General features: G+C 42.2%; 1 protein-coding gene across 3 annotated transcripts in view; it reads left to right on the top strand.

Moving 5' to 3' along the window:
- The window catches only part of STPG1 (sperm tail PG-rich repeat containing 1), a 172537-nt gene extending 158003 nt beyond the window's left edge, over nucleotides 1-14534 (top strand). For all 3 annotated transcript variants that reach the window (XM_069757134.1, XM_069757135.1, XM_069757137.1), the window contains one exon: nucleotides 14343-14534. In XM_069757134.1, the coding sequence (XP_069613235.1) occupies nucleotides 14343-14416 (74 nt within the window). In that variant the 3' untranslated portion in view covers nucleotides 14417-14534. The remainder of the gene's footprint in view (nucleotides 1-14342) is intronic.
- Nucleotides 14535-15980: the final 1446 nt, after the last annotated feature.

The raw sequence follows: 15980 nt of genomic DNA, 5'->3' as shown, positions 1-15980 counted from the left end.
AGTGACACACAGGACAAGTACCGCATGGAGTACAATGACATATCATCACTCCTCGAATCTGAAGTTCTGTGCATGTTATGCCACGATGACATCACGACTTTGGTCCACCAGCACTCTGCCACTATCTGAGTGCAAGCGGACTAGCGAGGATCAGAGGATATGTGAGTATATGATGTTTTTATTTTAATACTAGCTGAAGAGCCTGGCGTTGCCTGTGCATAGTAAATATCTGTGGTTAGTTATAGCACCTCACTTCTCTTATTTTCCCATCACGCCTCTCATTTTTCCCCTCACATCTCTCATTTTCTCCCTTACACCTCTCATTTTCCCCCCTCACTCCTCTTATTTTCCTGCTCACTCCTCTCATTCCTCCCCTAACACTTGTCATTTCGACCTCACATCTGTCATTTTCCGATCACTCTACTATTTTCCCTAACTCCTCTCATTTTGCACTCACACCTTTTCATTTTCACCTCACACCTCTCATTTTCCCCTCAGTATATACATGTTTGTTATCTCCCTTATATATAGTATACACCTGTATGTCATCTCCTGTATATAGTATATACCTGTATGTCATCTCCCCTGTAAATAGTATATACCTGCTTTATGTCATCTCCTTCTGTATATTGTATATACCTATGTGTCATCTCCTCCTGTATATAGTATATACCTGTATGTCATCTCTTCTGTATATACTATATACCTGTGTGTCATCTCCTATATATAGTATATATCTGTATGTCATCTCCTGTATATAGTATATACCTGCTGTATGTCATCTCCTCCTCTATATACCTATGTGTCATCTCTTTTATATAGTATATACCTGTATGTCATCTCCTCCTGTATATAGTATATGCCTGTAAGTCATCTCCTCCTGTATATAGTATATACCTGTGTGTCGTCTGCTCCTGTATATAGTATATACCTGTGTGTCATCTCCTCCTGTATATAGTATGTACCTGTATGTCATATCCTCCTGTATATAGTATATACCTGTGTGTCATCTCCTCCTGTATATAGTATATACCTGTGTGTCATCTGCTCCTGTATATAGTATATATCTTTGTGTCATCTCCTCCTGTATATACAGTGGGGCAAAAAAGTATTTAGTCAGTCAGCAATAGTGCAAGTTCCACCACTTAAAAAGATGAGAGGCGTCTGTAATTTACATCATAGGTAGACCTCAACTATGGGAGACAAACTGAGGAAAAAAAATCCAGAAAATCACATTGTCTGTTTTTTTTATCATTTTATTTGCATATTATGGTGGAAAATAAGTATTTGGTCAGAAACAAAATTTCATCACAATACTTTGTAATATATCCTTTGTTGGCAATGACAGAGGTCAAACGCTTTCTGTAAGTCTTCACAAGGTTGCCACACACTGCTGTTGGTATGTTGGCCCATTCCTCCATGCAGATCTCCTCTAGAGCAGTGATGTTTTTGGCTTTTCACTTGGCAACACGGACTTTCAACTCCCTCCAAAGGTTTCCTATAGGGTTGAGATCTGGAGACTGGCTAGGCCACTCCAGGACCTTGAAATGCTTCTTACGAAGCCACTCCTTCGTTGCCCTGGCGGTGTGCTTTGGATCATTGTCATGTTGAAAGACCCAGCCACGTTTCATCTTCAATGCCCTTGCTGATGGAAGGAGGTTCGCACTCAAAATCTCACAATACATGGCCCCATTCATTCTTTCATGTACCCGGATCAGTCGTCCTGGCCCCTTTGCAGAGAAACAGCCCCAAAGCATGATGTTTCCACCACCATGCTTTACAGTAGGTATAGTGTTTGATGGATGCAACTCAGTATTCTTTTTCCTCCAAACACGACAAGTTGTATTTCTACCAAACAGTTCCAGTTTGGTTTCATCAGACCATAGGACATTCTCCCAAAACTCCTCTGGATCATCCAAATGCTCTCTAGCAAACTTCAGACGGGCCCGGACATGTACTGGCTTAAGCAGTGGGACACGACTGGCACTGCAGGATCTGAGTCCATGGTGGCGTAGTGTGTTACTTATGGTAGGCCTTGTTACATTGGTCCCAGCTCTCTGCAGTTCATTCACTAGGTCCCCCCGCGTGGTTCTGGGATTTTTGCTCATCGTTCTTGTGATCATTCTGACCCCACGGGGTGGGATTGTGCGTGGAGCCCCAGATCGAGGGAGATTATTAGTGGTCTTGTATGTCTTCCATTTTCTAATTATTGCTCCCACTGTTGATTTCTTCACTCCAAGCTGGTTGGCTATTGCAGATTCAGTCTTCCCAGCCTGGTGCAGGGCTACAATTTTGTTTCTGGTGTCCTTTGACAGCTCTTTGGTCTTCACCATAGTGGAGTTTGGAGTCAGACTGTTTGAGGGTGTGCACAGGTGTCTTTTTATACTGATAACAAGTTTAAACAGGTGCCATTACTACAGATAATGAGTGGAGGAAAGAAGAGACTCTTAAAGAAGAAGTTACAGGTCTGTGAGAGCCAGAAATCTTGATTGTTTGTTTCTGACCAAATACTTATTTTCCACCATAATATGCAAATAAAATGATAAAAAAACAGACAATGTGATTTTCTGGATTTTTTTTTCTCAGTTTGTCTCCCATAGTTGAGGTCTACCTATGATGTAAATTACAGACGCCTCTCATCTTTTTAAGTGGTGGAACTTGCACTATTGCTGACTGACTAAATACTTTTTTGCCCCACTGTAGTATATACCTGTGTGTCATCTCCCCGGTATATAGTACATACCTGTGTGTCATCTCCTCCTGTATATAGTATATACCTGTGTGCCATCTCCCCTGTATATAGTATATATGTGTGTGTCATCTCCTGTATATAGTATATACCTGTATGTCATCTCCTCCTTTATATAGTATATACCTGTGTGTCATCTCCCCTGTATATAGTATGTACCTGTATGTCATCTCCCCTGTATATAGTATATACCAGTGTGTCATCTCCTCCTGTATATACTATATACCTGTATGTCATCTCCTCCTGTATATAGTATATACCTGTGTGTCATCTCCTGTATATAGTATATACAGTACCTGTGTGTCATCTCTCCTGTATATAGTATATATCTGTGTGTCATCTCCCCTGTATATAGTATATATCTATATGTCATCTCCTCCTGTATTAGACCGCGTTCACACGTTATTTGGTCAGTATTTTTACCTCAGTATTTGTAAGCTAAATTGGCAGCCTGATAAATCCCCAGCCAACAGGAAGCCCTCCCCCCTGGCAGTATATATTAGCTCACACATACACATAATAGACAGGTCATGTGACTGACAGCTGCCGTTTTTCCTATATGGTACATTTGTTGCTCTTGTAGTTTGTCTGCTTATTAATCAGATTTTTATTTTTTAAGGATAATACCAGACTTGTGTGTGTTTTAGGACGAGTTTCATGTGTCAAGTTGTGTGTGTTGAGTTGCATGTGGAGACATGCATGTAGCAACTTTTTGAGTGTCGAGTTGCATGTGACAGGTTTTGTGTGAGGCAACTTTTGCATGTGTTGCAACTTTTGTGCATGTGCCAATTTTTTCAGCGTGTGCAAGTTTTGCGTGTGGCGAGTTTTCCATGAGGTGAGTTTTGCACGTGTGGCGAGTTTTGAGTGAGCCTAGTTTTGCATGTGGCGTGTTTTTCGCGTGGCGAGTTTTGAGCGGCGACTTTTGTGTTTCGACTTTTATGTGGCGAGGTTGGTGTATGTGTGGTGAAATGTGTGCTGAGGGTGGTATATGTGTTCAAGCACGTGGTAGTGTGTGGCGCATTTTGTGTGTGTGTTCATATCCCCGTGTGTGGTGAGTATCCCATGTTGGGGCCCCACCTTAGCAACTGTATGGTATTTACTCTTTGGCGCCATCGCTTTCACTCTTTAAGTCCCCCTTGTTCACATCTGGCAGCTGTCAATTTGCCTCCGACACCTTTCCTTTCACTTTTTCCCCATTATGTAGATAGGGGCAAAACTGTTTGGTGAATTGGAACGTGTGGGGTTAAAATTTCGCCTCACAACATAGCCTTTGACGCTCTCGGGGTCCAGACGTGTGACTGTGCAAAATTTTGTGGCTGTAGCTGCGACGGTGCAGATGCCAATCCCGGACATACACACATACACACACACACACATTCAGCTTTATATATTAGATTACTTGTGGGGGAACTATGAGGCCATTATACAGTGTGGGGACTACTTTTGAAGGCTTCATACAGTGTAAGGGTTATAATACAACATGGAGTCTACTGTGTCGGGTCATCATTCCACGTGAGTGTTACTGTGGAGGACTTTAGACCCTGTGGGGTCTACTTTGGTGGCTATTATACAGTGTTGGGGCTAATGTTGAGGACCTCATACAGCATAGGGAGACTGATACAGTTTGGGGACTACTGTGGCTCATACAGTGTTGGGCTTTATATTGTGTATTGGAAACTGTGGGGGACATCCTGCTGCCTATAGGGAAGTTGTGGGCCCATCATACTGCATTTATGGTAACTGTGGGCCCATCATACTGTCCATAGCAAAGCCGTGAGCCCATCATACTGTGCATGGTGGAGCTTTACATGGGGGGGACTCATGTGACATTATTACTGTATGTGTGGAGGAATGGCAGCATTAATAAATATGTTTGTAGGTTTTTGCTACCTCATCTGAGAGCAGCCTGGTGTAGGCAAACACAACTGCACTAAGATCTCTTATATGTTCTGCAGAACTAGTATCTACCACTGTATGATCATCATATGTCAATAATGTCAGTGTTGTACCTGGTTAAGGGGCTCACTCAGATGTTTCACCGCTTCTTGAGTTGAACTCCTAGCTACTTTCTCTAGATTCTCTGACTTGTTTTATATATACTATATATGGTGGGAAATGCAAAGTCTTTGCAAATTTATGTTGAGGACCATTTCTGAAATTGTTCCACGATTTTTATATGCAAGTGTTCAAAGACTGGAGAACCTCTGACAATCTTTGCTTCTGAGAGACTCTGCCTCCCTAACATGCTCTTTTTATACACAGTCATGAGACTTAGTTGGAAATTGATTCTCCAGCTATTTTTCTTTAATAGCACTTACTTTTCCATTTTTTAACCCTATCTCGATGCCTTTGAGATATGTTACTGCCATCATTTTCTAAATAATTATTTTTTTTCAAATAGTATCAAAATAGGTCTTACAACTTCTGATGTGTGCTTTATGTTCTATTGTGAATAAAATATGGCTTTGACAAATTTCCAAATCATTGCATTCTTCTTCTCACAACGTCCCAGCTTTTTTTGGAATTGGAGTTATAACTATCAGAAATCTGGAACCCATTCTGACAAGTAAATACACTTATTACACATTATAGGATACATATTTTCATGTTTGATTTGGAAAATAAACTTTGTCTTGCCCCCTCAAATATTTTTTTGCTAAAGTTTTATTATGAGGGTTTATAAGTTTAAAGGACTTGTAACAAACTTTGCAAGTTAACACCCGTCCGGAGAATAGGTGGTATGCTGATTCCCTTGGATCAGATCTATTTGATTCTTAGGTACCAGCTGTGAAAGGCTCCACTAGAGTGAAGTGGTGGCCGCATATGCCCACTATTGCTTCATTCATTCTCTATGGAACTGCCGAAGATAACCAAGTACAGATATCGGACCCCGATGATCAGCAAGTTATGGCCAATCCTGTGGATAGGTGATACCTTGCTGAATGGTAACACCCCCTTTAGTCCACTTAGAATCTATGGATTGCATTTCAGTATTGAATAATCAGGTCACTTGTTGTAATTGTTTGGCATTTTCGGAGACTTGAAGAGGTTAGAAGAAGCTCAAAAGAATGAACATGTGAACATCAAGGCATCTTTCACCAGAAATGAGTGTTTTCAGGCACTTTTTCAGGCGGACCTGCCTGAAAAAGATATTATTTGCACAAACCCTAATGGGGCTCATGCTTGCTGCCAGAAAACACAGAAAATCTAGTGTTTTCATGGTGTTTCTCACTAGCTGAGATGGTGGTATGATTAGTGGATCCATTTTCATTAACCAGTTTACATTTTCAACATTTTATGGATGCCATAATTTAAAGCGTGCCTTTCTAGTACATAACTATTTAGTACAAAGTTTTGAAAAAATCACTACGATCATTTAGTCTTCAAAGTAGCTACCTTAAAGATGGTAGGGAAAGGGTTGGTATAAACTCTGACGTGAGGTCATGACTTGCTTGTCGTTTTAGGACTGACTCATCTGGTAGGCAGCCAGTTTTGACGTTTTGGGAAGTCAGACATGCAACATACTATAACAGGAAACACTATTGTTTCATCTAATTTAAAATAACATTTTGATGTGTCATGTGGTTTTCTACAAATAATTGTATCCAAACAGACATGTTTATTCCATATGTATAATGTCTCTGATCTTGTATGAAAGTCTTGTAGGTGAAATAATGTTATTGGAAAGACTGCAGCTTAGAACTGCTTAATCAATTACAAAACTAAAAAAAATTGAGAGATATAAAGAGATTTATAAAAGCCATACAGAAATAGATTATTGATTAATGGGTATTGGTTGCCTGAGGCTCTCACCAAACCTACAAATGTTTATTCTTTCTATCATTCTGACCTTCAAATTGCTGGTTTTTGTTAATAACGCCTCCTAAAATTGGAATGGAAAGCAATCAAAAAATATTATGTGTCCGAAAATAGGACCAATAAAAACGTCAACTCATCCGGCAAAAACAAGCCCCCACATGATTCTGTCTGCAGAACTATAGAAAAATTATCTCTCTATATGGAAATGCAAAAACTTTGTTGTTTTTTTTAAAAAAAGGGGTTTTTAGTGTGTGACAGCAGCCAAACATAAAAAATGCTATAAATTATCTTATTGCTGTAATCGCACCAACTTGAAAAATAAAGTTGTCTAATCACTTATACCGAACAAGGAGCGGCGTAAAAAATAAATAGAAACAATTCTCCGCTTGCTGTTGATTTGTTCATTCTGCCCCTGAAGAATCACATTATGGCTTGGCTTACATTTATCCTGCGCTCTACGCTGAGCACTTATACCCAGATTTCCTTGTAAATCTCTGAAACACGTGAATTGGAACCCCTAGCCGAAGATTTCCTGTAATGAGGCAGATGGAGTTACTGTGGATATTGTCTGGCCTGTAATCCTTCTGTGCCCGTTTTTTTAAGCGTGCATAGAAACATGGTCGGCCACAGTTTTGTGCCCCTCTGAAATAAAGGACAACACTGAACCAGAGTCCAGGCGGAGTCCAAATTAACCCTGTTTCTGTTTCATTATAGTGAATGGATCCATTCAGAGATTTAGTGTGCAAGATAAATGTGATCCAAATTGTTATGTAAAATGTTCCCAATAAAAGCTTCAACTCAATCCACATTCATATAAGTTAAACCAAAATCAGGTTCCTCGCATCATGTTCTCATACACTTTATGCAGTTAATAGCCCTCTGTCTGTACTGTTACATACTTAGGCAGTTAACTGGTTCATGCAGCTTTACATGAACACCCGAGCCTTACACTATGGCCGGTCCGAACAACGAAAGCAATTGTTACCATCCACCTCTCGTGTCTCCCCTTTTCCTCATAGTCTGTAAGCTTGCGAGCAGGGCCCTCATTCCTCCTGGTATCTGTTTTGAACTGTATTTCTGTTATGCTGTAATGTCTATTGTCTATACAAGTCCCCTCCATAATTTGTAAAGCGCCGCGGAACATGTTGGTGCTATATAAATAAAATTATTATTATTATTATTTTTATTATTCCACAAAAAAGCAAGTCTCCACTACATCAACGGTGAATGAAAATATAGTGGGCTCCCACGTTACTGGTAGCACAAAGGTCTGGAAAAGTAAAATGACTCCTCACCCTCCAAAAGAAATCTAGTGAATTCTACCCTCTCAAATCCAAATGCCCCTCTCCCTTCTGAGCTCCACATTGTGCTTAAACCGCAGTTAAAGGGCCTCTCTCACCCCCCCTCCTCCCCCCCAGGCGTTTTTAACTAAAAGAGCCACCTTGTGCAGCAGTAATGCTGCATTCTGACAAGGTGGCTCTTTTAGTTATTGGTGCTGTAACTGCCGAAATAATCAGTTTTGTAATTTGTCCGAAATACCTGTCTTCAGTCCTGGAGGCAGGTCTTTACCCCCTGCTGCAGACTCCTCACAGCTGTCACTCAAGTCTTCTTGGCGCCGGGCGCCGCCTCCTCGGCGCTGTTTTGAAATCTGCCAGCGCCTGCGCTCTTTTCTCCTGCCTTGGGCAGGCGCAGTGAGCGCTGCCCGTCTGTCCTCATATGCAGTCCAGCTGACTGAGTCTGTGCGGACGCCCTGCCTGTGAATCCCAGCCCCGCAGTGTCTTCCTATTTATTCATACTACGGCGTCTAAAAAACGCCGCGTTTGTACGCGTTTATATGCATTTTTTCCACCACTTGGGGATGCAGATTAAACGCTGCGGATTTAAACGCAAATGTGAAACTAGCCTTAGGGAGACATTAGAATAAAAATGTGTCACCTTCCAGCGGCCTTTTTAATGACTTTGGAACATTGCTTAAATGAAAATAAATGGATGCTGCAGGGAAGCAATATTTATGACATGAGAAAACAGACAATTTTCACATTCACTCTTAGGTTACATTCACAAATCTGTAGCTGCATTGTTATGTATAGTATGAGAACATTTTCTCAGCATAAAAAACACAATACCAGTATTCTTCTATACAATCATACTAATATAACAATATACAAAGATATTTCTCTACATCCCAGTGCATTTTTAGAATATGTTCACACATAGTGGGATTTTTTAGTAAGGAATTACAAGCAAATATATTTACGCCATTTTGTTTTTTTGTTTTTTCTTTTTGCATATGTATATACGGGCTCTACTCACATTTGCATGGCTAATTTGTATGTGTGTAGAATGTCTATATGTGTATTGTCTGCACGCTTTGTAGAGGTTTGTACTCAGCTGCGTTTGAGCAAAAACAAACACAGAGCCTTTTCTGGCACAAAGTGGAACAAACTGAAAATAAGTAATCCATACAGTACTGCGGGTCCACCCGCTCAGGTCAGTGCCTTTAGCAACTCTCACTGAAGGTCTCCACACCTCCACAGCCACTGAATGAGACAATCGGCCTCCATTTTATCTGCCAAACCACGTCCCTGGGGGTTGGGATATGTGAGCAGTCATTCCCACCCATCTGTTATGATTGCTCGAAAAACCCAGCCCTGGAATGGCCTGATAACTCTCTCAGCACTATATGTGCTGGAGCTTGCTTCCGAGTTCACATCACCACAGCTAATAGCCACGATGACACATATCTCCCTTCAAGGACTAGTCTGGCAACCATCTTACAGCTTCTATATACAGTTAGGTCCAAAACTATTTGGAAACTGATATAATCTTCATGATTTGGGCTCTGCATACCACTATTTTTTGTTTAATTAAAGGGAACCTGTCACCCCGAAAATCGCGGGTGAGGTAAGCCCACCGGCATCAGGGGCTTATCTACAGCATTCTGTAATGCTGTAGATAAGCCCCCGATGTTACCTGAAAGAGGAGAAAAAGACGTTATATTATACTCACCCAGGGGCGGTCCCGCTGCTGGTCAGGTCGGATGGGCGTCTCTGGTCCGCTGCGGCGCCTCCCATCTTCATTACAAGACGTCCTCTTCTGATCTTCAGCCACGGCTCCGGCGCAGGCGTACTTTGCTCTGCCCTGTTGAGGGCAGACAAAGTACTGCAGTGCACTGGCGCCGGAAAGGTCAGAGGCCCGGCGCCTGCGCACTGCAGTACTTTGTCTGCCCTCAACAGGGCAGAGCAAAGTACGCCTGCGCCGGAGCCGTGGCTGAAGATCAGAAGAGGACGTCTTGTAATGAAGATGGGAGGCGCCGCAGCGGACCAGAGACACCCATCCGACCTGACCAGCAGCGGGACCGCCCCTGGGTGAGTATAATATAACGTCTTTTTCTCCTCTTTCAGGTAACATCGGGGGCTTATCTACAGCATTACAGAATGCTGTAGATAAGACCCTGATGCCGGTGGGCTTACCTCACCCGCGATTTTCGGGTTGACAGGTTCCCTTTAAGGAGTATAATATAAATATAATATCCAGTAACACATATAGGAATTGCAACCGTTTTTGTACAAAGCCTCCCCATTTCAGGGGCTCAAAAGTAATAGGACAAATTAACTTTACCATAAATATAATGTTAATTTTTAATACTTTGTAGAGAATTTAGGGGATTTTGGCCCACTCCTCCATACAGATGTTCTGCAAATCTTTCAGATTTCGGGGGTTGTCACTGGGCAGCATTGAGTTTCAGTTCCCTCCAAAGATTTTCTATTATTATTTCTATTTTCTGTTGGGTTCAGGTCCTTGAAATGCTTCTTACGGAGCAACTCCTTAGTTTCCCTGGCTGTGTGTTTCGAGTTATTGTCATGCTAGAAGACGCAGCCACGACCCATCTTCAATGCTCTTAAGGTACCTTCACACATAACGATATTGTTAACGATATCGTTGCTATTTGTGACGTAGCAACGATATCGTTAATGAAATCGTTATGTGTGACAGCGACCAACGATCAGGCCCCTGCTGGGAGATCGTTGGTCGCTGAATAAAGTCCAGAACTTTATTTTGTCGCTGGACTCCTGCTGACATCGCTGGATTGGCGTGTTTGACACCGATCCAGCGATGTCTTCACTGGTAACCAGGGTAAACATCGGGTAACTAAGCGCAGGGCCGCGCTTAGTAACCCGATGTTTACCCTGGTTACCATGCTAAAAGTAAAAAAAAACAAACAGTACATACTTACCTACCGCTGTCTGTCCTCCAGCGCTGTGCTCTGCACTCCTCCTGTACTGGCTGTGAGCCGGAAAGCAGAGCAGTGACGTCACCGCTCTGCTTTCCCGGCTCACAGCCAGTACAGGAGGAGAGCAGAGAAGCAGAGCGCAGCGCTGGAGGACAGACAGCGGTAGGTAAGTATGTACTGTTTGTTTTTTTTTACTTTTAGCATGGTAACCAGGGTAAACATCGGGTTACTAAGCGCGGCCCTGCGCTTAGTTACCCGATGTTTACCTTGGTTACCGGCATCGTTGGTCGCTGGAGAGCGGTCTGTGTGACAGCTATCCAGCGACCAAACAGCGACGCTGCAGCGATCCGGATCGTTGTCGGTATCGCTGCAGCGTCGCTTAATGTGAAGGGGCCTTTACTGAGGGAAGGAGGTTGTTGGTCAAAATCTCACGATACGTGACCCCATGCATCCTCCCTTCAATACGGTGCAGTCTTCCTGTCCTTTTTGTAGAAAAACACCCACAGAGTATGATGTTTACTCCACCATGCTTCACGATTTGGACTGTATTCTTGGGGTAATAGTCATCCTTCTTCCTCCAAGCACAGCGAGTGGAGTTGATACCAAAAAGTTCTATTTTGGTCTCATCTGACCACATGACCTGCTCCCATGCCTCCTCTGAATTATCCAGATGGTCATTGGTGAACTTCAGACGGGCCTGGACGTGTTCTGGCATGAGCAGGGGGACCTTGAATGCCCTGCAGGATTTTAATGCATGACGACCTTGTGTGTTACTAACGGTAATGTTTAAGACTGTGATCCTAGATTTATTCAGGCCATTGACCAGGTCCTCCCATGTAGTTCTGGGCTGATTCCTGACCTTTCTCAAAATCATCGTTATGCCACGAGGCGACATCTTGCATGTAGCTCCAGACCGAGGAACATTGATAGTCATATTGTATTTTTTCAATTTTCTAATAATTCTGCCAACAGTTGTTGTCTTCTCACAAAGCTACTTGCCTATTGTCCTGTATCCCATCCCAGCCTTATGCAGGTCTACAATATTGTCCCAGGTATCCTAACAGGTCTGTGTCTGGTTCGTAGCTGATCAAATACTTATTTTATGCAATAAGATGCATTTTAATTATTTAAAAATCATACAATGTGATTTTCTATTTTTTATTTTTAATTTCAGTCTCTCACAGTTGAAGTGTATCTACGATAAAAATTACAGACCTCTCCATTCTTTGTAGGTGGGAAAACTTGAAAAATCGGCAGGGTATTAAATGCTTATTTTCCCCACAGAACATAATAAAGAGCTGAAGTTCTTAAACCCTTACTCAAATTAGGATGTGAATATCTGCAAAATTAACACTGAGATCCTTCACTTTAAGCCCATATTGATTACCGTATGTACCGTATTTTTCAGACTAGAAAATGCACCAGGCCATAAGACGCACTCCAAATTTTCAGAAGTAAAATGGGGGAAAAAAATGAATGCGTCAAATGGGCGTCTGTCTTACAGTCCTGAATTCAGCTTACCCAAGGGGGATCGGCAGGGCTGGTGGAGCGGAGTCAAAGGGGGTGTTTGGTGTTCTTGCGATGATATAACCCAGACTGGTGCGTAGGTTTGGAGCCCCCACGCACATCGATTGCTGCGATGTGGTGGTCTCCAGGAAATACCATCCCAGTCTGATGCTGCAGGTTTGGCAGTGCGCGGTGGTGTGGGGGGCTCCGGCGACATTTTGTGAAAGCCCCCACACTTCTGTTGCCTTGATGCTCTGTTTTCCGGGAAAATGGCCACCTGAGGTGGCGCATGCGCAGATTGAGATCCCGGCAACGAGATCTCAACCTGATATCTCGGGAGCCGAGATCTCAATCTGCGCAAGCGCCACCTCCGGTGGCCATTTTCCCGGAGGCCAGAATGGTTCCCCAGGTGCAGATTGAGATCTCGGCAACGAGATCTCGGGCCGAGAACTCAGGAGACGAGATCTCGGTGGTGAGATCTCAATCTGCTCATGCGCCCCCTCTGGTGGCCATTTTCATTTTCCCGGAGGTCACAGTATCGAGGCAATATAAATGCGGGGCTTACACAAAATGTTGCTTAAGCCCCGCGCACCACCAAGCACAACCACACCAGCCTGGGATGGGAGCGAGATCATCGCCCTGCAGCATTTGACCATCAGAAGAATTGCCCGCCTCCTGCTGCCACCATGGTAACTGTAAGTAGATTCCGACTATAAGACACTCCCCTATTTTCCCAAAAAAATATTGGGAAAAAAGTGCGTGTTATAGTCCCCAAAAAAACGATAATAGTCCAAAAAAAAAATGGTAACTGTATCCTAAATATGTTTTGGTGAACAACTAAAAGGACAAATCTTGTTTTACTGTCCAAAAATTACTGTATGTGTGTAGTATGTATATTCATGTGTGATGTAAAAAAATATTTGGTTGCTTAAGGTCCATTTACACTGCATGATGAGCAGTCTTAAATGACCGCCATCCGGCAACATATTTGAAAGTGAGAAGTCATTTAATATCCTTTTTACACAGATGACCCAGCTTCACATAATTCAGTTAATTCAGTGTGCAGAAGCTGCCATTCTGCTTGAGTTCTGTTTACCCAGGACGATGCATTGAAGAGAATTCTGTTCTTTTGTGTTGCAATTATTGTACAATTATTGGGAAGCAAGTATTCCTAGTAACGCTGGTTCACGATAATCAAACTGTAAATGGGCCTTAAAGGGAATCTGACAGGTCCCCCATGCCACCCAAATCACCAGCATTTGTGTCTTCCTGTATAAATTACCTCTGACAGTCCCTTTATTTCGCAGTGTCCCAGGAAGCGGAGACCCGTCTTCAGAGGCGCAATGACGTGGGTCAAAGAAACCAACACGCACGCGTGAGATTTGCAGTGAGCTGGCGATGACTCCGACTCTTGTAAATCATATTATCCCATCCAAAGGGGTGAACACATGCTAAGTTGGACGACTAATCTGGGGAAGCAAGTGCCCCATCAACTAGTCAAAGGTTCAGCAAATTTATATAGGAAGATACAAATGCTGGCGATTTAGGGGAAATGGGGGGCCTGTCGGGTTCCCTTTAACCTTCATGAACATTGATGTGGAGAAACGCTGGTGAACATCATCCGACACATAGCAGGCTGTGTGCTTGTATCATATTACTTAGAACAGGATATGTGTATGATAATAACTGGGTGTGTTCTTGGACTTTCCTGATGAAGGGGTCAGTTCAACCCTGAAATGTGTTGTGTGGTACAGACCTTCATCTATCACCCACTCTTATTTGACTGTTTTCTCACCGAGCAGCACAGACCACTTATCCTCCAGACTATTAACTGCAGACACCCTTTCGACAAAGTATCAAGGCGATGCATGGATATATGATGATATCAAGTTGTAGCAACGTTGCTGTTTTTTTTGCATATTAGTGATCTAACGTTCTAACAAATGTACTTGCCTAAATCTCTAATTGTCATGGCACTGATTATGAGCACAATATATAATCTAGACATGTGTTTTTCTGTTCTACTAACCACAGGTGCTTATCGTCCTGAAGTCCCAGGAAAACAGTCCTTTCTTTACAACAGTGACAAGAAATGGGTTCCAGCATAGACCACACATAAAGCTTGGCTCTATTGAACTGCATGTGAGGAGCACATCTGGGAAACTTGGCTTCAATTATCTTTCTGTCAACTTCAAACCATCCTGTGTATAAACAGTACTGCACTCATTCTTGTGTCTGGTGTCAGAGTCTCACTTCTCATCTTAAGCTGGTTGCTGTATAGAATCCCATTATTAGAATCCCATTAGTTGCTCCCGTGTTAGGGTCCGTTCAATCAAGTTTCCATTATTTTTAGATGAGAAAACAGCTTATTCTCTCTTGTATATAAATCTAGAAACATTTCATGATTCTGTGAAAGCACAACTGTGTTGTGAACATGGCCTTACAGGTCATTGTGCATTATTAGAGGGGTCATAGAACTATTGATTCAATCTTCGCAAAAGCTGAGAGCCAAGTCCATCCTTGTTGCAAGCTCTGGGACTCTGCAGGCTTCCACTAATATCATAGGGTACCATATACTACACACTTATCACTATTTTTACTTATGTCGGGTTAATCGGAGTCAATCACCCCAAAAATGCATTTTAACCCCTTCATGACCCAGCCTATTTTGACCTTAAAGACCTTGCCGTTTTTTGCAATTCTGACCAGTGTCCCTTTATGAGGTAATAACTCAGGAACGCTTCAACGGATCCTAGCGGTTCTGAGATTGTTTTTTCGTCACATATTGGGCTTCATGTTAGTGGTAAATTTAGGTCAATAAATTATGCGTTTATTTGTGATAAAAACGGAAATTTGGCGAAAATTTCGCAATTTTCACATTTTGAATTTTTATTCTGTTAAACCAGAGAGTTATGTGACACAAAATAGTTAATAAATAACATTTCCCACATGTATACTTTACATCAGCACAATTTTGGAAACAAAATTTTTTTTTGCTAGGAAGTTATAAGGGTTAAAATTTGACCAGCGATTTCTCATTTTTACAACGAAATTTACAAAACCATTTTTTTTAGGGACCACCTCAGATTTGAAGTCACTTTAAGGGGTCTATATGGCTGAAAATACCCAAAAGTGACACCATTCTAAAAACTGCACCCCTCAAGGTACTCAAAACCACATTCAAGAAGTTTATTAACCCTTCAGGTGCTTCACAGCAGCAGAAGCAACATGGAAGGAAAAAATGAACATTTAACTTTTTAGTCACAAAAATTATCTTTTAGCAACAATTTTTTTATTTTCCCAATGGTAAAAGGAGAAACTGAACCACGAAAGTTGTTGTCCAATTTGTCCTGAGTACGCTGATACCTCATATGTGGGGGTAAACCACTGTTTGGGCGCACGGCAGGGCTTGAAAGGGAAGGAGCGCCATTTGACTTTTTGAATGAAAAATTGGCTCCACTCTTTAGCGGACACCATGTCACGTTTGGAGAGCCCCCGTGTGCCTAAAAATTGGAGCTCCCCCACAAGTGACCCCATTTTGGAAACTAGACGCCCCAAGGAACTTATCTAGATGCATAGTGAGCACTTTGAACCCCCAGGTGCTTCACAAATTGATCCGTAAAAATGAAAAAGTACTTTTTTTTCACAAAAAAATTCTTTTAGCCTCAATTT

Source organism: Ranitomeya imitator, chromosome 3 (genome assembly GCF_032444005.1).
Source record: "Ranitomeya imitator isolate aRanImi1 chromosome 3, aRanImi1.pri, whole genome shotgun sequence".
Classification (NCBI taxonomy): Eukaryota; Metazoa; Chordata; class Amphibia; order Anura; family Dendrobatidae; genus Ranitomeya; species Ranitomeya imitator.
Note: the sequence above shows the minus strand (reverse complement) of the source record. Positions and strands in the feature narration are given on the sequence as shown.